Source organism: Heterodontus francisci, chromosome 12 (genome assembly GCF_036365525.1).
Source record: "Heterodontus francisci isolate sHetFra1 chromosome 12, sHetFra1.hap1, whole genome shotgun sequence".
Lineage (NCBI taxonomy): Eukaryota > Metazoa > Chordata > Chondrichthyes > Heterodontiformes > Heterodontidae > Heterodontus > Heterodontus francisci.
This window is the reverse complement of record NC_090382.1, coordinates 24984260-25008713: the sequence shown is the minus strand read 5'-3', so window position 1 is coordinate 25008713 and position 24454 is coordinate 24984260. Positions and strand designations below refer to the sequence as shown.

The 24454-nt window shown below is 41.5% G+C and overlaps 1 protein-coding gene across 1 annotated transcript in view; it reads right to left on the bottom strand.

The window, feature by feature from the left end:
• Positions 1–24454, bottom strand: part of clint1a (clathrin interactor 1a) — a 230668-nt gene that overhangs the window by 17527 nt on the left and 188687 nt on the right. Inside the window, exons 7-9 of the mRNA XM_068043203.1 lie at positions 23697–23925; positions 17804–17900; positions 9418–9498 (exon numbers count right to left, since the gene is read on the bottom strand). Of these exons, the coding sequence (XP_067899304.1) occupies positions 9418–9498; positions 17804–17900; positions 23697–23925 (407 nt within the window). The remainder of the gene's footprint in view (positions 1–9417; positions 9499–17803; positions 17901–23696; positions 23926–24454) is intronic.

Here is a 24454-nt window from a genome sequence, read left to right as displayed (position 1 = left end):
TCAGATTTTAAACAGTGTCCAGACTGAATCAAGCCTACATAAAATGAGTTTGGGTGGTGGAAATATCTCAAGCACAATATGGGCCCTAACTTGGCACGGCAAACCTCAGTGGGAAATGTTCAAGCACCCAAAGTGGAGGAGATGGCTCGAGGTTGGGTTTTAGGGCCATTATTAAGACCATAGAAGTTTACAACACAGGTGGCGGCTATTTGACCCATTGTGTTTGTGCTAGCTCATTACCAGAGAACTCTCCCCACACCCCAGTATCTTCCTTTGCTTCAAATGCTTTACCCTTAAAAGATGCAATGATCTCCACCTTAACCAATCCCTATGGCAAAGTATTTCCATGGTTCCAAAAAAAAATTTCAATCTCATGCTTCACACCATCACTTTCTTTTTGCACTTGTGTTTGAAGTGTGGGTGCGACTGGTAAGATGGTTTATATAGCTCATCCGTTCAGACAAAAGGAAACAACCACTTACGTGGAACTTAAAACATGAAATAATCTCTATTTATCTTTCCTGAGGAATGGTTTAATTCAGACCAACTACATTTGGATAGATTCAAACTGAGTCAGGAAGGGTGGCAGGGGTGCAAGGCAGAATGGCTCCGGTTGCTCGATGCTGCAAAATCCTAAACTTTTTTCTGAAATCATTTATGATATAGGAGACAAGAAAGTTTGGTGCTTATATCACTGAGGCACATTAGGTGAGCTTCCTGTGCTATGAGCACTGAAGCATTTTTAACATTCTATTCACCTGCTGTACTGTAACACGCTTTCCAAGCACGTGTGGAACTCAATGTCAGCATACCTTTTTCTTATTTGTTCTTGGGATGCGTGCAACAGTATTTATTTCTCTGAGACCATTAAGAGTCAACCACAATGCGAAGCGGAAGTCATATGTAGGCCAAACTAAAGGCCGGCTCGGGTCTGCAAACGAAACCCGACCCAAGCTCGACAGAACCACATCCGACCCAGCCAGAGTCCCTTCATTTTTTCCTGTGCCCGACTCGACCATCAGTTAACCTTGCTTCCGTTTTTCACTTTGTTGCTGCACAAGCTTAAAAAAAACTGTAACTAAACAACCTTTCAAGTCCAAAAAGTACATTAAACATTGGAGCCATGTGGTGATAAGAGTGTGTCTGACCCGGCCTGAGCCCAAATGCCGGACTCAGAAGAGCGACCCAAACCGAACCCGACACATGTCGTTGGGTCCAGTCGGGTTCGGGTTGAGCCATAGAGAGAGAGAGAGCAACGAAACAGGCCCTTCAGCCCACCAAATCTGCGCCGACCATCAACCACCCATTTATTCTGACCCTACATTAATCCCTTTTTCCCACCTTCCCTCAATTCTCCTACCACCTACCTACACTAGAAGCAATTATTTTTTTTTACAATGGCCAATTTACCTATCAACCCCCAAGTCTTTGGCATGTGGGAGGAAACCGGAGCACCCGTAGGAAACCCATGCAGTCACAGGGAGAACTTGCAAACTCCGCACAGGCAGTACCCAGAACCGAACCCGGGTCACTAGAGCTGTGAGGCTGCAGTGCTAACCACTGCACCGCCTTTTTTTTTAATTAATTGAATTCGAATTCCATCTTCTGCTGTGGTGGGATTCGAACCCATGTCCCTAGAGCAATACCCTGGGTCTCTGGGTTATTAGCCCAGTGACAATACCACTATGCCACCACCTCCCCATGCTCTAGGCCAAACCAGCAGTAGGTTCCCTTCTAATTGGTGAACTAGTGAGTTTTTACAATCCAGTATCTTTCATGTCCATTTTATTTGATGTTAGCTAACAAATTACCAGTTTTACCTTTATCAGTTTTATCAGTTTTACCTATGACAAATTTACAATGATAACTGACGCCCCAAACAGAGTAAATAGTCTTTCCCTTTCAAACTCTTCAGAATTTTAAATACTTGTGTTACATCTTTGCTCCAGAGGAAATAGTCCCAATATTGAGAGTTGGTGATGCTTTATTCTGGATCTACAGCACACAATGGGCACCAGGAATCGAAGTATTCCACTTCCCAGCACTAACATTGCGTATCTTGATAAGCACAAAAATGGTCATTAAAAAAAGTTACAAAATATATTTTAAAGAATATTTGTTTGTTTATAAAAATTTGAGAAGCTTAAACCATGAGATCAATCTGAGGAGAAAGATCCTTATGAAATGACTGCAGAACCAAAAGATTTCATCTGAAAACATTGTGGATTTCTCATCATAAGGCAATTACCAGGTGCCTAAAATGAACGTCCTATTATCAGGCACAAACGTCTATTACCTAAATGCATACACAATCCACATATCCCCTCTTTCAAATCAGCAGATAATATTCTGTTTTAATTACATCGCAACCTACTGTTCAACCCTGGAGCGAACAGCAGAGCTTCCTGTGGTCAGCACATGCCTTCACAGCATTTGGTCTCACCAGCAGCACAAGGATGATGCTGTGAGTGATCGACTTAAATTCATCTGTATACAGTTATATGAAATAATAGGTGATGTGGACGGATATTGAGCCTATTGTTATTCATAACTTTCCCTCCACAATATCACATCCCAAGCTGAAAGAAGTCAAGAGTTTGGCAGATTAGGGTGCAGTTTTTGAGAGCTCATACAAAAAACACCCTCTTTCCAAACAATATCTTTACCCCAATTGTCTCTCAACATCTGCTTTCCAGATAGAAGTATTTGAACAAGAATAATCTGAAAGGGGGATGGAGGGAATACTATTTTGATGATAATGCATAATCCTTGACTTTATTTCAATGTACGAAATCATTTTTTTTGTAACCCTTAATTGAAAGTTACTGACCAAGAAATATCAACATGGAGTTCAAGAGTTGGTAAGGTTTTTGTAGAAATATATAATCAAAAATGAGAGACTGTTTGGCAAGGTCACAGCACAGACAGTTATACAGACTATTCTTCTCAATTTAAATTCACTTCATTTAAATGATCCGATCATTCAATTTTTTGTAATCACTGCATTCCCACCTTACTGTGTTAATTCTGTTGCTTAATTTACATTATTGGATGAATAGTTTTTATAAAGTCAAAAATACAAACATACAAATTAGGAGTAGGAGTAGGCCACTTGGCCCCTCGAGCCTGCTCCGCCATTCAGTAAGTTCATGGCTGAACTAATTACTCCACATTTTCATCTACCCCCGATAACCTTTCACCCCCTTGCTTATCAAGAATCTATCTACCTCTGCCTTAAAAATATTCAAAGACTGGGCTTCCACTGCCTTTTGAGGAAGAGAACTCCAAAGACTCAAGACCCTCAGAGAAAAAATTTCTCCTCATCTCTGTCTTAAATGGGCGATTCCTTATTTTTAAACAGTGACCCCTAGTTCTAGATTTGCCCACAAGGAGAAACATCCTTTCCACATCCAGCCTATCAAGACCCCTCAGGATCTTAATATGTTTCAATCAAGCTGCCTCTTACTCTTCTAAACTCTAGCAGATACAAGCCTAGCCTGTCCAATCTTTCCTCATAAGACATTCCAGTTATTAGTCTAGTAAACCTTCTCTGCACTGCCTCCAATGCATTTACATCCTTTCTTAAATAAGGAAACTAGTACTGTACACAGTACTCCAGATGTGGTCTCACCAATGCCCTGTACAGCTGAAGCATAACCTCCCTACTTTTGTATTCAATTCCCCTCGCGATAAACGATAAAATTCCATTAACTTTCCTAATTACATGCTCTACTTGCATACTAACATCTTGCGATTCGTGCACTAGGACACCCAGATCCCTCTGCATCCCAGAGCTCTGCAATCTCTCACCATTTAGATACTATGCTTTTTTATTCTTTCTGCCAAAATGGACAATTTCACATTTCCCACATTATACTCCATTTGCCAGGTCTTTGCCCACTCACTTAACCTATCTATATCCCTTTGCAGCCTCTTTACATCCTCTTCATAACTTACTTTCCTACCTGTCTGTCATCAGCAAATTTAGCAACCATACCTTCGGTCCCTTCATCGAAGTCATTTATATAAATTGTAAAAAGTTGAGGCCCCAGCACAGATCCCTGTGGCACACCACTCGTTACATCTTACCAACCAGAAAATGACCCATTTATGCCTACTCTGTTTCCTGTTAGCTAGCCAATCTTCTAACCATACCAATATGTTACCCCCTACACCATGAGCTTACTGAACTTAAAATTATTGGGAGTAGACTGTATAAATGGTTAATACACTGGCTCCTGGTCTGGCAATACTTCGATTTTAAAATTCTTATTGTTATTTTCAAATCATTCTATGGCCTTGCACCTTACTTATCTCCAACCTCCTCCAGCTCTACAGCCCTCCGAGATACCTATGCTTCTCTAATTCTGGTTTCTTGCGCATCCCGATTTTCATCACTCCATCACTGATGGCCATGCCTTCAGCTACTTTGGCCCTTGTTAAACCTATCCACCTTGCTCTCTTCCTTTATGATGCTCCTTGAAACCTCCCTCTTCAACCAAAGTTTTGGTCACGTGTACAGATATCTCCTGGAGCATCAAATCTGGTTTGGTAACGCTCCTATGAAGTGCCTTGGACATTTTACTACATGAAAGGTGCAAAATAAATGCAAGCTGTTGTTGTTAATAAGAAAGCTGCTGATATTCTCTTCCCTGCACCCTGGACAATTCCCATTCCTGGCCCAGAGCACTGCTGACAAATCTAATGTCCCTAATGCTTGCCCAGGTGAGATTACCTAATCCAACATAGGGATTGAGCCTAGAGACTCACTGCTCTATAGGGATCAGGACCACACTGAGCTGTACCTTCATCCAATTGGCATAGTTTAGCAACAGGGAAAAAAGCAGCTCAGATATTCCTTTCTCATCATGATACTGAATATATAGTTACCAAATGTCCTCATTTCACTAGGTTGACACTCACAATTCAGACTAGTAGGAAAAATAAGCCAGTTTTGAGCTGCCTTTGCCTGTATTAATTTAGAAGCTGTACAGCAATGGTAATAGCCCCTTCGGAAATCATTCCTCAAAGAAGATTAATCATTGCTGAGCAGTTTCAGTCCCTTTAGAAATCATTTTTCAAATTTGATTAATCCTTTTATAACACTTACGGTCCCTCTAGAAATAACATTCAACCCAGATTAATCATTTTTGAATGGTTATGAGACCTTAAAAGCATTTAGGTTATATAAACCTATTACAGGTATCTGCATCAAGTAGTATTTAAAAGTATGTACAGAGAACTGGATAAAACGAGCACATGCAAATCAACTTCCTGAGACTACTAATTATATATCTTAAATACTCTCAATACCAGGTTCTTAATAAGTACTAACAAGTACAGTATTAAAGAGTATTCATGGACTTCTTAATCCCCCTTTCCCCCCCACTCTATCCCTCTATTCCCCTCCCCACCCACTATCCCTCTATTCCCCTCCCCACCAATTTGATCAAGCAAAACCATCTCTGAACTGCAGCTGTAGGAGTTTTTTGAAGCTGTATTTCAAGATATTAGTAACCAGTCAAAAGTAGGACTTATCACTTCTAAATGGTGCTAGGTTCATTAATCTTTTATTGTATGCTACCAGGCTCTGCTCAATTGGGTCATACACAGAATTACTTCCTCAAAGTGAGATGCAAGGCTAATGTTGCAGAATGAACTGGAAGCCTAAGACTAGATCACCCCGGTATCTGTATTTACTGCTATCTTTCATAAGTACAAATGATGCTCTTTACTGCTTTATAAATTCAAGCAGTAGAACTCTGTCCTTCTGAGCCGCAGGCATCTTTGCTGCTTTATGCAGTTTATGAAACAGCAATTTGCAATATTTTAATAGCTGGTTTCTAACAGAACCTTTATTTTAGATGAATTGTGTAAGATCCTAGCTTTGAGTTGGTGAAAAGCTCAATGAGTGCAGTGATAATAAAGGGATATTTATGATAAGCAAGATCATCAAGGTTATTTGTGGTCATTTTACTTAAGATGCTGTTATTTTCACTTCTCAGCATAACCTCTTACAGCAAAAATGAAGCTAGAAACTACTTCAGGCACACAGCAGCTAACATGTAATAGCAACGGGAACAGTCAGTCAATTAGGCGAGGTGGTTCCTGATTCAATCCCTTTTGATGAAGTAGCTGGTACTTCCCTCGGGCATGACAATTGACCTTAGTGCCCTTAACCTAGGGAGAGGAGGTTCCCACTCCGAATCACTGCCCAGTGACCACTGCTGGAAGAGCAGGTGTGTGGAAAGAGAGCTTGTGCAGACAAAAAAAATCAAGTATAGCTGTGATGCTCCCCATAGTCAAAGGGTTTGCTGACCGGATTCATGTGAAAAGTAACTTGAGTGAGATACAGGAGGGATTTCAGTGCCCACCCATGGAACCACAGCTCTGGAGGAGTCAGATGCTGTAGGAGGGGGGATAACCTGGGGAGAAAATTGGCAAAATATAGAATCCATATTATAAAATACACACAAACACATGCTAGTACTAATCTAAACATAACCCCACTGTGAAAATACCTAACTGAGGTACCATCACCTATGCAATATACAGGGGGTGCTGCATTGTTACAGATATTTTCCTTCAGATTAGTTGATAAACTGGGGTCCAATTTGCTTGCGCCTGTGGGCGTTTAAGATCCCAAGTTCTTCCAGTGCCCTCCCCAACATTTCTTCCTTAGCCAAGATCGATAAAATAGGCTAACCGTATATTTAACTTATTGCTGTTTATGCAGTTTGCTGAATGTAAAATGGCTGCCAGGCTTATGCACATTTAATTTAGTGTGTTTGAAACTCTGTGGTATGTGTTGAAAGATGTGGTAATAGAAACACTTTGAAAATGGTATTTCAAAGATACTGAAAACTGTCTGAAATCTCAATTACAGTACTAAAATATAGATATGTGGTGTAATAACACACTAATTTCCCAGTCATACTCCTGCATTCAATCTACTAACACAGTATTAAAAACATGAAATAACAAGAGCCATCTTCACAGGCAGCCGAACTGGGAAATTCACAAGGAGCAATACTATGCTAGACAAAGCAACGGCACAGCTGGAGAGATAACTGCAGGTGTGTGCTGTTGCTTGCAGAATGTAGTTGAGAGTTCATTTTTTTAAAAAAAAACATCCAAAGCAGTGAGCTTGCGTTTCTGTGACCAGAAGTGTCGCTAAGTTGTTAAAGCTCCAAAAACACAACGGGAGCATCCACGGTCTTAAAGCATCAAACAACTTACTTCAGTTTTATACAAGGCTGACTGAGGAAGCCCCAATAGCACTTTTTAAAAATTTGGTGGACGCCATACTGGACTTGGAAGTATCATGTTGTGCGATGGTGTCTCCTGGGGATGGGTGGATGGTGAAGCAAGAGAGAAATTGCTTTCCAGATTTATATCAGCATTTGGAACTATACTGTCACCTTTGCATCATTATAAAACATCATTTCACAGCAACACAAAACAAGAGCGTGATCAATAAAAAAACCGACACCGAGCCAATGGAAATCTCAGCACAGATTACCAAAAGCTTGGTTTTAAAGAGCATTTTAAAAGAGAGAGAGAGAGAGAGAAAATGGGTAAAGAGGCAGAGAGTTTTAGGGAGTTTTAGCTGAAAGCACAGTGCCAAAGTAGAACGATTAAAATTGGAGATGCACAATATGCCAGAATTAGAGGAACACAAAGATCTCAAAAACTTGTAGAGCTGGAAGTAATAGAGATAAGGACGGGCAAGGCCAAGGAAAAATTTGAAAACAAGAATGAGGATGTTAAAATGAGGTGGTGTCAGAACAGGAGCCAGTGTAGGTTAGCAAGCACAGGATGATGGGTGAATGAGACTTGATGCACGTTAATGTGCTGACAGCAGAGTTTTGAGTAAGCACAAGTTTATGCAGGGTGAGAGATGGGAGTGGCCAGGAGAGCAATGGAATACTCAAGCCTAGAGCCCACAAAGGCTTGGATGAGAGTTTTAGCAGATGAGCTGGGACAAGAGAAGATTTGGGCAACGTTATGGAGATGGAAGTGGGCAGCCTTGGTGACGGAGTGGATATGCAGTCAGAAGCTCATCTTGGATTAAATTTCAAGGTTTCAAAAAAATGTCAAGCCTTGCTCAGCTTCAAACAGTTGTCACGGAGAGGGATGGAAACAGTAGTCAGGGAATGGAGTTTGTGGCAGGGCCCAAAGATGGTGGTTTCTGTCTTCCCAATATTTAGTAATGCACAATGTTTTATTCTGCTGCTAAGATGGAGAGATGTTCCTTCAAGGTCAGAGTCTAATTCTTATTAAATAAGTACGTCAACAGTTCAGAGATTAATTATTGATTGACAAGGAAACTATGGAACTGTACAAGTTGGAAAATGTTTGTACATTTCAGACTAAATTTCACCCCAAATATTAAATGATTGCTTATCCTGCTGATTTGGTTTTTTGTAATGTTACTTACATCTGTAAAAAAAAAGGGTGACATCTGGAGTGTGACTGATAAAATATAAACTAGATGCTTGAAAGGACACATTTAGGTTAAATCAAATGCAATAAATAATGATTTGACCAAAGTTCAAACTAACGATAACAGAAGCATCAAAAGAGCAATGGGACACAGCATTTCTAACTTACCATGAGTTGGTAAATACACTGACTAATGTAGTGCTAAGCCATAAAGACTAGGTGGCCCTGGAGCTCACAGCTCTTCAATGTATTATTCGGTGTTTTATGTTGTGTCAGGTTTTTGCTACATAAAATAACAAATTCCGTTCATTCATTAAAATGTTTCACTTTCCAACAGTGAGCCAGCTCTTCTAATGCGGCATTGAGCTTCAGTTGAAGATTTGAAAAATTGGGAGATGGGAAATGTCTTGTAAAGCCCCAAAACTTAACAGCTGTTATTAGATATTGAAACATGGCCTCAAGACCCAAGAATAAGACATGAAAATCAATTAACTAAGCATCCATTATTAACAACTCCTAAAAGCTTACACCTTTAAACATCCACAGTAACATCCTGTGCTACATTCTACAACACGGCAGGCTTGTTTTGCATAAACAAGTTGCAAGTGATCTTGACTACTGAACATTTTTCTGGCTTTTGGAACAATCAGTGCGAAACTGTCATTTTTGGCCACACTGTGAGAACCTTGATAAAGGAAAGAAATTTTTTTAAAATCTGTCCTTTAAAATGGTCTCTTTTCTACCTGGGTGGTTTTCGATATTCTGGGACTTTTCCCTGAACCCAAAGCATCTCACTGATAGACATGCCTAATCACCGTTACGTATCTGAACTAATGTACAGTGTTGAGAATTTACTCGCCCAATATATAGGCAACAAAAGTATGCTAATTCTCAATAAGTGAACAGACCTGTAATTAAGCCTGTAAAAAGAAATCAGAAAAGTCAGATGAGATTATGACAGCAATAACTTACCTGATGTCAAAGGGAAACTGCTTGGTGTTGTACCTGTTGAGGCAAAATCTGCAAACCCTCCAAATTGGTCAGGTGTCCCACCTACAAGGCAAACAAAATAGCAACTTTGTCACTTGTTAATCAGTCTTAAAAAGGATAGATTGTTGCGAATACTAATAAGATGAATGATAAGGTATAGTCACTTCTGTGTTTCTGCCTTTCTGACTCGGGCCCTGATCTGACTCTGGAAATCAACAACGTCTATTCGGGGAAGCTGTCTCATATTGTTTGGTTTCAACAGTACATGGAATATGACTCCTGGGCACTTAGAAATTGAAGGTTTTCATTTTTTTTTTAAAAGCTTTGAGTTTGAAGCTTTTTTCCCCCACACTCTCAAAGCATTCAAAATTTACCAGTCAGAAGTGTAGATGTCGAAGTACATGTACACAGAGTGTCACCTGCAGCCAGCGAGAGCCTGCTGTATGGGTCTTGGCCATTGTTAATTGCAGTCTGCAGACTAGCAGCACAATATAATTATAGCCTCAAATAATACGTCAGTAACTATCTGCTTAAAGCACAATTTTAGTTTTTATGGACTTGAACCAACATTTAAGAGCTTGAAATGGTACTGATCTTTAGAAGACCCTGGGTGGTTCTTCTGTATGTGGTTGCAATAAAGCTCATCTTACAGTACATGGGAATTTAAATATAGTTTCCCCCCTTCTTGATCATGTCCAGCTATTACCTATACACAAAGTAGTGACAGGTTCAGAAAATAAAAACAAACCCAGCCCCTAGGCTAGTATATAAAAACCTATTAACATGTTCATACATCTGTTACCTAACTAATTCCTACTGTCTCACTGAAAACAGTGGCATTGAACATCAATCAAAACTCTACAGATTAATTAGTTTTTAACAGGCCAGCTTTTACCCTTTTGACCATAATTACAGTGAAAATATTGAGATGTTTCTATTTCAAGTAGTTTTAAATCCTGGACTGCCCAGCAAAGTGTCAGTCTCCCTGAACTGGCACTTTTTTGGTGAATTTTCACCAAATTACACAGCACGGGATTGTCAGCTGTGGCTCATTGGTAACCCTCTCACTCAAGTCAGATAGTTGTGGGTTCAAGTCCCACTCCAGAGACTTCAATACAAATATCTAGGCTGAAAACTCCAGTGCAGTACTGAGGGTGTGCTGCACTGTAGGAGGTGGTGCCTTCTGGATGAGATTTTAAACCAAAGTGGATGCAAAAGATCAAATGGCACCATTTCGATGAACAGTAGAGAAGTTTTCCTGTTCCGGCCAATATATATCCCTTAATAACCACCAGAAAAGTAGAATATCACACTGCTGTTTGTGGGAGCTTGCTGTGCTGAAATTGGTTGCCACGTTTCTTATGTTACAACAGTGACTACAATTCAAAATTAAACTCAAAAGCACTCTGTGTCATCCTGAGGTTGTGAAAGGTGCTATATAAATGCAAGTCTTTCTTTTTACTGCAAAAGATATCAGTATTACAGTAATCAAGTGTTATCAGCAGCTTTTGTACTTAAAGGCTCAGAGGCTGGGAATTATGGCGAGTAACTCACCTTCTGACTCCCCAAAGCCTATCCACCATCTGCAAGGCACAAGTCAGGAGTGTGATGGAATACTCTCCAGTTGCCTGCAGGAGTGCAGCTCCAACAACATTCAAGAAACTCGACAACATCCAGGACAAAGCAGCCCACTTGATCAGCACCCCATCCACCACCTTCAACATTCACTTTGTCTGCCACTGGGGCACAGCGGCAGCAGTGTGTACCATAGTCAAGATGAACTGCAGCAACTCGCCAAGCCTCCTTCGACAAACCTGCAACCTCTACCACCTAGAAGGATTAGGGCAGCAGATGCTTGGGAACACTGCTACCTGCAAGTTCCCCTCCAAGTCATAAATCACCCTGACTTGGAACTATATCACCATTCCTGGGTCAAAAAGCTGGAACTCCCTTCCTAACAGCACTGTGGGTGTACCTACACCAGATAGACTATCAGTTCAAGAAGACCTTGTCAAGCACAATTAGAGATGGGCAACAAATGTTGGCCTAGTCAGCGATGCTCACTTCCCATGATAGAATAAAAAAATTAAATCTAAAATGCCAAAATAAACACCAAAAATTTTTGATTTTTAACAAAAATGAGAATGGAGGAAAGAGGGGCAAGATGGTGAACAGAATTTTAAAAAATTTTTTTTTGGTAATCTAACTTTTGTTTATCCCTGAAAAACTAAATGCTTAAACACCATTTAATTCCCCGTGGGCCTATCTATCCATTTTAGAGTTTGGAGCATTTTTCTTTTTAAGTTTTGATTAGCTTCAAAAGGGTGCTTTTTTGTCCAAAGCAGAAGATAGATGACCAGATTAATCACCAACACGTTTTGAAAGTCAGAAAATCAGTATACGTACTGGCAGCCTGGATAGTGTGCCTGGGTTAGCTAATTAATCTGTGGTATGCTAGACATTGAAGAAGAAACCTATTTTGTGTACTAATGCATTACAAATAGACCTGATCAATAAAACTGAAGGAATATTCCTTCGTAAACAAGCCTTACGAATACTAAAATCACTTCTAAAAGTATAATAGTTGTCAAGTGCTTTGGGACAATGAAAGCCACCATATAGACGCAAACTTGTTCACTCATCTGGTTCACTAATGTCTTGTAGGGAAGGAAATCTGCTGTCCTTACCTGGCCTGGCCTTCATGTGACTCCAGACTCACAGCAATGTGGTTGACTCTTAAATGCCCTCTGAAATGGCCTAGCAACCCACTCAGTTGTATCAAACCGCTACAAAGTCAATAAGGATTGAAACTGGACAGACCACCCGGCATTGACCTAGACACTGGAAATGACAACGGCAAACCTAGCCCTGTCGACCTTGCAAAGTCCTCCTGACTAACATCTGGGGGCTTGTGCCAAAGTTGGGAGAGCCTGTCCCACAGACTAGTCAAGCGGCAGCCTGATATCATCAGACTCACAGAATCATACCTTACAGTCAAATGTTCCAGACACTGCCATCAATCCGCAGGTATGGCCAGTCCCATCGGCAGGACAGAACGAGCAGAGGTGGTGGCACAGTGGTATACAGTCGGGAGGGAGTTGCTCTGGGAGTCCTCGACATTGGCTCTGGACCCCATGAAGTCTCATGGCATCAGGTCAAACATGGACAAGGAAACCTCCTACTTACTACCACCTACTGCACCCCCGCCCCTCAGCTGATGAATCAGTACTTCTCCAGATTGAACACCAGTTGGAGGAAGCAGAGGGTGGCAAAGGCGCAGAATGTACTCTGGATGGGGGACTTCAATGTCCATCACCAAGAGTGGCTCAGTAGCACCATTACTGACCGAGCTGGCCAAGTCCTAAAGGACATAGCTGGAGACTGGGTCTGCGAAAGGTGGTGAGGGAACCAACAAGAGGGAAAAACATAGTTGACCTCGTCCTCACCAATCTGCCTGTCACAGATGCATCTGTCCATGACAGTATTGGTAGGAGTGACCACTGTACAGTCCTTGTGGAGGGGAAGTCCCATCTTCACACTGAAGATACCGTGCCAAATGGGATAGATTTCGAACAGATCTGGCAACGCAAAACTGGGCATCCATGAGGCGCTGTGGGCCTCAGCAGCAGCAGAGTTGTACTGAACCACAATCTGTAACCTCATGGCCTGGCATATCCCGCACTCTACCATTACCATCAGGCTGGGGGATCAACCGTGGTTCAATAAACAGAGCAGGAGGACATGCCAGCAGCCACAATGAGATGTCAACCAGGTGAAGCTACAACCCAGGTCTACTTGCGTGCCAAACAATGTAAGCAGCATGCAATAGACAACAATCCCACAACCAACGGATCAGATCCAAGCTCTGCGGTCTTACCACATCCAGTCGTGAATGGTCATGCACAGTTAGACAACTAACTAGAGGAGGTGGCTCCATAAATATCCCCATCCTCAATGATGGAGGAGCCCAGCACATCAGTGCAAAAGATAAGGCTGAAGCATTTGCAACAATCTTCAGCCAGAAGCGCCAAGTTGATCATCCATCTCGACCTCCTCCTGAAGTCCCCAGTTTCACAGATGCCAGTCTTCAGCCAATTCGATTCACTCCGTATGACTGAAAAACTGAAGGCACTGGATACTGCAAAGGCTATGGGCCCTGACAATATTCCAGCAATAGTACTGAAGACCTGTGCTCCAGAGCATGCCGCACCCCTGGCCAACCAGTACAGCTACAACACTGACATCTATCTGGCAATGTGGAAATTTGCCCAGGTATGTCCTGTACACAAAAAGCAGGACAAATCCAACCCGGCCAATTACCGCCCCATCAGTCGGCTCTCGATCATCAGTAAAGTGATGGAAGGTGTCCTTGACAGTGCTATCAAGAGGCACTTGCTTAGCAATAACCTGCTCAGCGACGCTCAGTTTGGGTTCTGCCAGGGCCACTCAGATCCTGTCCTCATTACAGCCTTGGTTCAAATGTGGACAAAAGAGCTGAACTCAAGAGGTGAGGTGAGAGTGACTGCCCTTGACATCAAGGCAGCATTTGACCAAATATGGCAGCAAGGAGCCCTAGCAAAACTGGAGTCAATGGGAATCAGAAGGAAGACTCTCAGCTGGTTGGAGTCACACCTAGCACAAAGGAAGCTGGTTGTGGTTGTTGGAGGTCAATCATCTCAGCTCCAGGACATCACTGCAGGAGTTCCTCAGGGCAGTGTCCTAGGCCCAACCATCTTCAGCTGCTTCATCAATGACCTTCCTTCAATCACAAAGTCATGAGTGGGCGTATTCGCTGATGATTGCACAATGTTCAGCACCATTCGTGACTCCTCAGACACTGAAGCAGTCCGTGTAGACATGCAGCAAAACCTGGACAATATCCAGGCTTGGGCTGATGAGCAGCAAGTAACATGTGCCGGGCAATGACTATCTCCAACAAGAGAGAATCTAACCATCACCCCCCTGACATTCAATGGCATTATGATCGCTGAATCCCCACGATCAACATCCTGGGGATTACCACTGACCAGATACTGAACTGGAGTAGCCATACAAATACCATGACCACAAGAGCAGGTCAGAGGCTAGGAATCCTCCGGCGAGTAACTCACCTCCTAACTCCCAAAGCCTATCCACCTATCCACAAGGCACAAGACAGGAGTGTGATGGAATACTTTCCACTTGCCTGGATGTGTGCAGCTCCAACAACACTCAAGAAACGCGACACTATCCAGGACAAAGCAGCCCGCTTGATTGGCACCCCATCCACAAACATTCACTCCCTCCACCACCAATGCAGGGGCAGCAGTGTGTATTATCTGCAAGATGCACTGTAGCAACGCACCAAAGCTCCTTAGATAGCACCTTCCAAACACGCAATCTATACCACCTGGAAGGACAAGGGCAGCAAATGCATGGGAACACCAATGCAAGTTCCCCTCCAAGACACACACCATCCTGACTTGGAACTATATCGCCGTTCCTTCACTGTTGCTGGGTCAAAATCCTGGAACTCCCTTCCTAACAGCCCTGTGGGTGTACCTACCCCACATGGACTGCAGCGGTTCAAGAAGGTGGCTTACCAGCACCTTCTCAAGGGAAATTAGGGATGGGCAATAAATGCTGTCCTAGCCAGTGACGCCCACATCCCATGAACGAATAAAACAAACTCATACAACAATGGAGGAATGACGCTTAGCATGACCCAACGACACCAATGCACTGGTATACCAAAACCTGGTGCTCAATTCATTAAAAAAGTGGCAAATGCAACATTTCATTTTATACATGAAATCTTGATTGGGGGCTGTCAGGGCATCATAAATTGTTTCTTTATAATTCCAGTTTCCTCTCCTGAAGGTGCTGACCCTATATGGGTTCCTGGACTCACTTAACCATTCTCCATGCATGAGCTGAGATGGTAAGCATCAACTACAGCATCATCCTGCACTCAGCAGACATCACCACAGACAGATTTGCAGGAGCAGTCACTGGATACCAATCAGGAGTCGGAACCTCGGTCAATTTCCCCCTCCTAGTAAAGGAGAGCTGGGGCTAAATGTAGCACCCAAACTGGTGCTTCAGCTAACATCAGCTAACTCAGTGACCAGGAATCAAACCTGATATCATCTAGTCTGTATGACTTACAGACTAGACCATATCAGGTTTGATTGCTGGTCACTGGGCAGCGCATAGAATCACTAAGCCATTATGGCATCATTAAATTCAATCTGGAGCAATGTTGCATCCCACTTGTTGTAATTAATAAGGTACTGTACTGACATATTAGTGTTGAAGTTCAGCATCTTTTAGCCAAAACACTTTTCACGTTGAAATGATGGAAAATTTGACAATACGTAGACCTATCAATGAAACTTCGCTCCCCTCCTCCCAATTTGCAGGAGATTTTGATTGGAAACGGTTTAAAACCAGCATGCCTAATTGTTCAATCATTTCTTCTGCAGCTGTCTTGCATGTCACTTTAAACCATGGAAAGATGTAAACCGTATTAAGAGATTCGGGTTCAGCTCAAACTGTAATATCCACTTTGCATGGATTGTGATGCATCATCTTTGCCTGCAGTGCTTATGAACTACTCAGGTGGGAAAGAAACATCTGTACAGCCATCGAGTGCACAGGGGGACAATGTCCAACATCTGGTACTATTTCTAAAAAGCCATCAGATAGCTGCAAGACATCCTGCCCATCTGTCGCATTGAAACACACTGATTATTCAAATACAGTATGACTGCTTTGTATAAATGACTCAGGAGCAATGATATGTAAAATCAGAATGCCTTTTTAAAGTGCATGTACGGGATAATGAATGTATTAGTTTTAAGGACTCTTGCACGCTTCCTTACACAATTTGGTCATCTTGCTACAAATAAAAATGCTTTATATGATGCCTTGTCGGCTGATTATGCACGAGCATAGTCTGTTGTACTGGCAAGTGAGAGAGATGCTGGAGATTTAATTTGTGAAATTCTGCTTTTCCATTTACAGCTTTATAGACCCTGAGCAATACCTTACTTACTACAAAACTACTTATAGCAGATTATTACTAGCCTTTCGCAGTGTATTTATACAAATGTATTGCAAGATGAATCAGACAAAACATTATGTTTTAAAATTGTGCTATTATCTTCTTGTGTGATACTCATCACCTTAAAATTGTTCCCACAGGTGACAAGCCTATAATACCCTGTATTTCAATGCAGGTGATGTCGCTTAAAACCATCTCTTCAGGTACATCCCAGTTTCAAATTGTGTTGCTGCATGATTTTCAGTTCAAATGAAGATTGAAATTACATTGTTCCTGAAATCCCAGTGCTAGCACAATACCCACTATAGCAGAATGACTCATCGACTGTTGTTTTTATTCATGCAAAGGGTGAAGAGTTTTAAAAAGAAATCCTGAATCTTGCAAAGTTCAACATAAATGCAAACTTCAAAAGAAGCTGATGTCAGTGAATTGTTCTGAAAGCTTTAATGCTGTAACAGAAATGCACCAAGATACAAAGTAAAGTAAGAAATTCAAAGCTCAAGCTGGTTAACAATTGATTAATTCTAAACTGCAAGTACTTAAATAGCCTTGAGGAAAACTTATCATACAGGATCAGAAAATGCCAGCAGAAGCACTGGGTTTTTGTTTAATGAAATCTACAGGAAATCTGAAGGAGATTCTGGTCATAACCTTATTGATGATAGTCTCTATTAAACAATGTTTCTAAAAGTAGAGAGGCATAACGTGCGCATTGGGGACAGTTTAAGTTTGACCTCTGGTTTATATCATGTTCACTGATCTTCACCCACAGCTGCAGCGAGATGCCACAAATTTCCTGCATCTCCATGCTGGTTAAAAGGAACGTTTGGCAGGGGGGGGGGGGGGGGTGGGCAGGGGAAATCAACAAAAATGCATTAAATTAGCACATGGACTGACATTTTTTGGTAAATATATATGTGGGTGTCTCACACAAGTGAACATGTGCAGTTCCAAAGTAGTACTCTGTCTACAGTAAGTCAAGAAAATAGGCTTAAAAGTCCCCACTCACAGTGCAATTTTTAAAAAAAATGTGTCTAATTGTTTTCTCCCTTTGGCTGGATACCAGTTTTTTCAGGTGACAAATGCTACTGAGGTACCAAGTTGTAATTAAAAGCAGGGCAGAATTGCTGGAAGCGTGCAGCAGGTGCAGTGCTCCAAACACCACAATGATTGGAAACTGGCACATGCCCCAATTGTTTTCAGATAAGGAATAGAGAGTCAGCTGCCTCATGAAAATGACTCCAGTAACTTAATTGATCAGCATTGCTGTTTGGGAAGGAGGGCTCAGGTGCATTATGAAAGAAAAATCAGTGTCAACATTACCTGTGGAAGAAATCTGATTGGGTCCAAATCCTGTGTCAAATAGTAGGTCTACCAGGTCATTCTTTGAATTGCTGTTAACAGTGCCTGGTGCTGAAGTCTAGATAAAAGGGGGGGGGGGGGGGGGGGAAAGAGAGAGAGAGAGATAAGAAAAAAGCATTAAACCATTGGAGTTGTATGATGATCAGATTTCTCTTGCTTACTGAATTCTGAGAGCACAGAGATAGTTTTAGTTTTAGAGATACAGCACTGAAACAGGCCCTTCGACCCACCGAGTCTGTGCCGACCATCAACCACCCATTTATACTAATCCTATACTAGTTCCATATTCCTTCCACATCCCCACCTGTCCCTATATTACCCTACCACCTACCTATACTAGGGGCAATTGCTAATGGCCAATTTACCTATCAACCTGCGAGTCTTTGGCATGTGGGAGGAAACCAGAGTACCCGGAGGAAACCCACGCAGACACAGGGAGAACTTGCAAACTCCACACAGGCAGTACCCAGAATTGAACCCGGGTTGCTGGAGCTGTGAGGCTGCGGTGCAAACCACTGCGCCACTGTGCCGCCCCAAATCTCAAGAACACTGCACTCTGTATACTTAATTAATTTTTTGACTTATTAGTACATGATTTCTGTCTTTGTATACTAATAAAAGTACTTTCTGCAAGGATAACATTGTTCTTCTTTGAATAACTAACAGTGTTTGAGGTTAGGACAAATGCTCCGATTTGCTAGTTTGGAAAGAGCTGTTAATAACACTGTGGTTTCATCGGGTGATTAAAGTCCCCAATCAGAACATCAACTCTGATGTATCTGCAAATTAATGGAAAACCAAGCTCCAAGATGCATACCAATGCAGCACACAGACAAAAACCTTGGGCATCTCGGCATTAAGATCACAAAATGTAACTGATGTGTCTTGTCCCGGAGGTCAATAAGAGGCTAATTGCTCTGGGTGGATCCTCAAGTCAATTAGGGTATGGTTTTTAACTCCCAAACTATTATTTTTTAAATCTTTCACTTCTAAAGTTCATCTGTTGGCGGTGAAATTTCTCTTTAGATTGGAAATGACTGACTTCCTTATGTTTACAAAAGATTCTTCCTGGGTCCAAGCTGAAGATTATAATGGTTGATGAGACACAAATTAACTTTGTTAGTTAAACTACTCCATCAGTGATAAACCTGATGGCATATTTTTCAACTTCTTTTGTTTTTAAATGTAATATATGAACAGAATAAAACATTCTGACAATATGTCAAAATGCATGCATAATACTGAGTCATTTGGCAAAGAGCAACAGGATAAACCCCTGTGAATTTCTACAATTAGTGTGATTTACTACCCAAGTTCCAAAAACTGGCATACAAATTACTGGAGACACTGAAAATGCTGGTTTCTGAGCAGTAACAAATTACTTGCCCCTTATATTCCCAATAACCAGATTCAAAAGCAAATCAAGTAACTTTTAAGACCTAGTGGACATCACATTATGAAATAAAATGCTAAGGTACATTAACAAAATCTAGAATACTTACTTGTTGTAGCAGTCAGGACTATAAACATTGAGTATGTACAGTATTTACTGAAATGGTACTTGCTGTCCCTAATGAATGTTAGGTTATTAGATGATTTTTTAAAAACTACGTTAAAAAGAGCCTTGGGTTTGTGTGGATTATTCTTTTGTACAAACACACATTCAAAGCAAACTCTGGAAGCAGTCGTGGATTGTAAGGATAAGGGAAACCATTTTCATTTAGTAGGGAATAGTGCTCTGGACAATCTGAACCAATCCAAAAAATCCCAATTTTCTTGAAAGTTAATGGCACCCATGTGGTGCAAATCATACTCCCAATGTGATCAAGCCAACAATTTGACAATAAAGTTACAATTTGTGCTGAAGCAACTGCAATAGCCAGCAGGTAGCAGCAGAGACTACACATACATCTGATGCAGATTACCAAAAACACAAAGAAATGAAGGCACCATAATTAACAATTCCACTCCACTGAGCATACCATGAACTTTTTGCAACCGGAGGGCTGTTTCCAGTGGCATTCCGCAGAGCTCAGTACTGGGTCCCCAGCTTTTTGTGGTATATATTAAAAATTTGGACGTAAATGTAGGGGGCATGATAAAGGAGTTTGCAGACGGCACAAAGATTGGCCATGTGGTCGATAGCGAGGAGAATAGCTGTAGGCTGCAGGAAGATATTGATGGTCTGGTCAGATGGGCAAAAAAGTGGCAAATGGAATTCAACCCAGAGAAGTGTGAGGTGATGCACTTGGGGAGGTCAAACAAGGCAAAGGAATACAAAATTATTGGGAAAATACTGAGAAGTGTAGAGGAAGTGAGGGACCTTGGAGTCAATGTCCATAGATCCCTGAAGGTAACAAGACAGGTCGATAAGGTGGTTAAGAAGGCATATGGAACCCTTTCCTTTATTAGCTTGAGGTATAGAATATAAGAGCAGGGAGGTTATGCTGGAACTGTGTAAATCATTGGTTAGGCCACAACTTGAGTACTGTGTGCAGTTCTGATCACCTCATTACAGAAAGGATGTAATTGCACTAGAGACGGTACAGAGGAGATTTACGAGGATGTTGCCAGGACTGGAAAAATGCAGCCATGAGGAAAGATTGGATAGGCTGGGGTTGTTCTCCTTGGAACAGAGAAGGCTGAGGGGAGATCGGATTGAAATATACAACATTTTGAGGGACCTGGATAGAGTGGAGATGAAAGGCCTATTTACCTAAGCAGAGAGGTCAGTTATTAGGGGGCATAGATTTAAAGTGATTGGTAGAAAGATTACAGGGGAGATGAGGAAATTCTTTTCCACCCAAAGTGTGGTAGGGGTCTGGAACTCACTGTATGAAGAGGTAGTTGAGGCACCTTAAGTGCCGTAATCTGCAGGGATGCAGACCAAATGCTGGAAGGTGGGATTAGACTGGGTGGATCGTTTTTCGACGGGCACAGACACGCTTGGCCAAGTGGCCTCTTTCTGTGCCGTAAACTTTCTATGATTCTAACTAGTAGTCCCCTCACTCCAACACACCATAGTCTAAGCCACATATTTCACAATACAAGTAATGGTGTACAATGCCTTGTAATTGCTGTCCTATTTTGACAAAGGCAGCTCAAAAATCAGAATAACTAATTATTCCCCCACCCACCCCCAAATCATCTTTTGACCTTGAATTTATTGGGATTTAAGCAGAAAGCATAATTGCAAAAATCTGCTGGTGGTCATTTGGTTGTCCTTATAGTTTTGATTTTAAACAACTGACTTGGAACCATATCGCCGTTCCTTCACTGTCACTGGGTCAAAATCCTGAAACTCCCTTCCTAACAGCACTGTGGGTGTACCTACCTCACATGGACTGCAGTGGTTCAAGAAGGCAGCTCATCACCACCTTCTCCAGGGCAATGAGGGTTGGGCAATAAATGCTGGCCTAGCCAGCGACGCCCACACCCCATGAATGAATAAAAAAACATTTTTGAAAAAAGTTAGTCAGTTTAAAAAGAAACAGCATTTCATTCATCAGGCTGCAACAGGTAACATAAAATTAGGTTGTCAGGGAGGCACTATTGAGCATAAGGGGACCAGCCCTAATCCCAGGGAAGAGGGTACAGAACTGCAACCACCTAGTCCAAAAGGGCTGTGAAACAAAACCTGTGAAAAAGGTCATCCACAGAATCTGTAGTGAATTTATAAAGCACAGCACTGCATAACAGAGGAGTTGGAGAACCATAGTAGAGTGGTTACTAGTGTTAGGTAATGCATTTCCTGATGTGACACTTATAATTCATTCCTCACACTAGTCCCCACCACTAACAATATTACATCTGGCATTGTACAAATCAAAATACTCTCTCCAAACACAGAAGTTTAGAAAAACAAAATCTATAGTTGCACTGCTATTTCAGTAAATAGTGCAAGCAGACACAGGATGGAAATTTCACACCGCTCTATTACACTGCAATGAGATCCCGGTACTAACGCGAGTGTAACATTTGCTGCAACAAATAAGAGCGAGTAGAAATTCCAAAACAAAACCAAACAAATAAAACATACAATCATCATTTGCAAAGACATAGCATGGCACAGAGAAAGTTTGCTGATCACAGGAGCATTGTTTTGTAACGATTGAGAGACTGATTAAATACTTGCAGAAAGCACTACAGTTAAACAGGGCTGCATCTCCCATCAGTAATATTTACCCAGGTCAATTGCACATCAGGTAATAAATGGCATAAATTTAGCACTCGGGGAATCACTATGGCTTATTACACTTAATCGTGTTGAAATGTTAACATATTGCATTAATACTGAAAAATATTCTGTGTTTTTCTCTTCAAAAATATATGATCAATTTTGTAAAGATGTGAAAAACTTTTTCTCAAAAAAACGAAAAATTCTTCAGGGAGCATTGTGAGATATGGTAGCTTCATGCTTATGGCACTGGATCAGAAATCCAGAGGTTGAGAGTTTAAATACCACCATGGCGAATTGGGAAAGTGAATTCAGCAAGTCTGGTAATTTGTGGGTCGGTACTAGAAAAATCATAAAACCTGCCAGATTGTTATAAAAATCCAACTGGTTCCCTAATGTCCTTCTTAATGCTCTCAGGGTATAAATGGGGCCTTGGCAGCGTCACCCACCTCCTGCAAACAAGTATATAAAAACAACATTTAGCAAAGCATGTTTACAATGTGCAGAATATATGCACATCCTCTATATGTGAACAGTGAAGAGACAACCTGAGGCACATATTGACTGTGAGATGCTGAAAACAGATTAAGCATTTCAAGAGCAAGGAGAAAGGTCAAGTATTACACCATCTCCCTTCCTACAGCCATTCGCAGGCAACAAAAAAGCAAGTTAGGGCAGCACTGGGGCAAGAAAGTTTACCTGCCTACTCAATGGTGGAGCATACAGGAAATCCACAGACAAGGGACAGGGAAAAAGCTACCACCTTTCAATAGAAAAAAAAAATCTTCATTACATAGCTCAATTTTTATCTTTAGAAATGTGATACAGATGCTTTAAAAGCATCAATGTGAATCCTGCAATCAACATTATTTAAAGTAATGAAGAGAGTTAATTTGCTGTGCTATGAGGCAATGCCCTGCCTGTTAGAGAACAACAAACCAGGAAGATCCCAGTCTGTGCTGGGTTAGTTGAGTTTAGCTAGAGCAGATAGAAGGAATGCTAAAAATTAACTTCACCAGCCCAGGCTAGTAAGAGCAGGGAAACAGAAAGCTAACATTCCCATTTCAAGTTGCCATCCAGTGACTCCTGCTGGAAAGTGCATGTGTGAAGTAATGGAATGGGGTGATAGAGGGTTTGATAAGAACCATGGCTGGATAGCTTGTTGGCACATATTGTTGGATGAGATACAAAGGACTACCTGTGTCTGTGAAGCTACGCCCGGCACCTTCAGCAATCTGGGAGATGGGGAGGAAATTGGAGGGGACTGTTTTATTTTCTCAAATTAATCCTTTAAAAGCAGATACAATCTAGTTATATGGTAACATTTCCAGTTGGTTAACCAAAGTGTTTTATACAGACAAACTAATAAACTGATTTCTGCAGAGAAAACTACATATCGGATATCTTTCATTACAATGTAATTTTCAAAAGGGATATATGCTTGAAAAGGAATGCATTTGCTGGGCTGAGAGGAAACAGCAGGGAAGTGGGAGTAACTGAATAACACTTTCAAAGAGCTGGCATAAGCATGATGGGCAGAATGGCTTCCTTCTGTGCATTAAGATTCTATGAAGTGCTTTAAAGAAAATAAATGAGTAATCTACCAAAAAGCTAAAGTACAAATACATGGACCTAGCATGATGTGGTTTCTAGAATTAGTATTAAGTCAGTTGGCACCTTTGCAGCAGAGTTTAATTCTGGGCTGGTACTGTCTCCCGTGTAATGGGCTGCGGCACCAAGGTCAACTGTTTTGGAAGGTACCCCGGACCGTTTATGCCGGGTGGTGGTGGTCTCTGTTGCCTGAGTGATGTGGATTGATTTGGTAGTCACGGTTTCCTCTTCATCTTTGTATTCAGACTTTCCAATCTTGCCATTGTTTCTGGGCCTTCTCTCCTCCTCGCTATCGCTGAAATTTAAAACAGTAATTATTGAAGCACCAAAAGCATATTAGATTGAAAAAAGACAGGTAATTGTTACATTCCAACAGAGGGAAGCTAATGAGGTCAGAAACAAAATCAACATAACAAAAACCTCAGGACACTGACATAATGGGATGAATTTTGCTGTGAAAGTAACAGCGAGGCCAAAAGCGCTCACCATTATTTTCGTGTAAATCAGCAGCAACTTCCAGCGACCACATGTGTGCAGTTAAATGTGGAAATCCAGAAGTTGCTGTCTGCAATGCCCTGCTCCTCCAAAAAGGTGTGAAAGAACGACATCTCGTTGTTTGACTTAACATTCAAACATATTGGAAATAAAAAGCTGGTATCTGTAAAAGTGACCATGAAACTGTCAGATTATCCTTTAGAGAATGTCCTTTAGAAATTTGCAGTCAGGCCATTCAGCCCATCATGCCTGTGCTGATTCCTTGAAAGAGTAGTCATACTTATTCCCACACACCTGCTTTTTGTCCATAACCCTCATCCTCAATTACT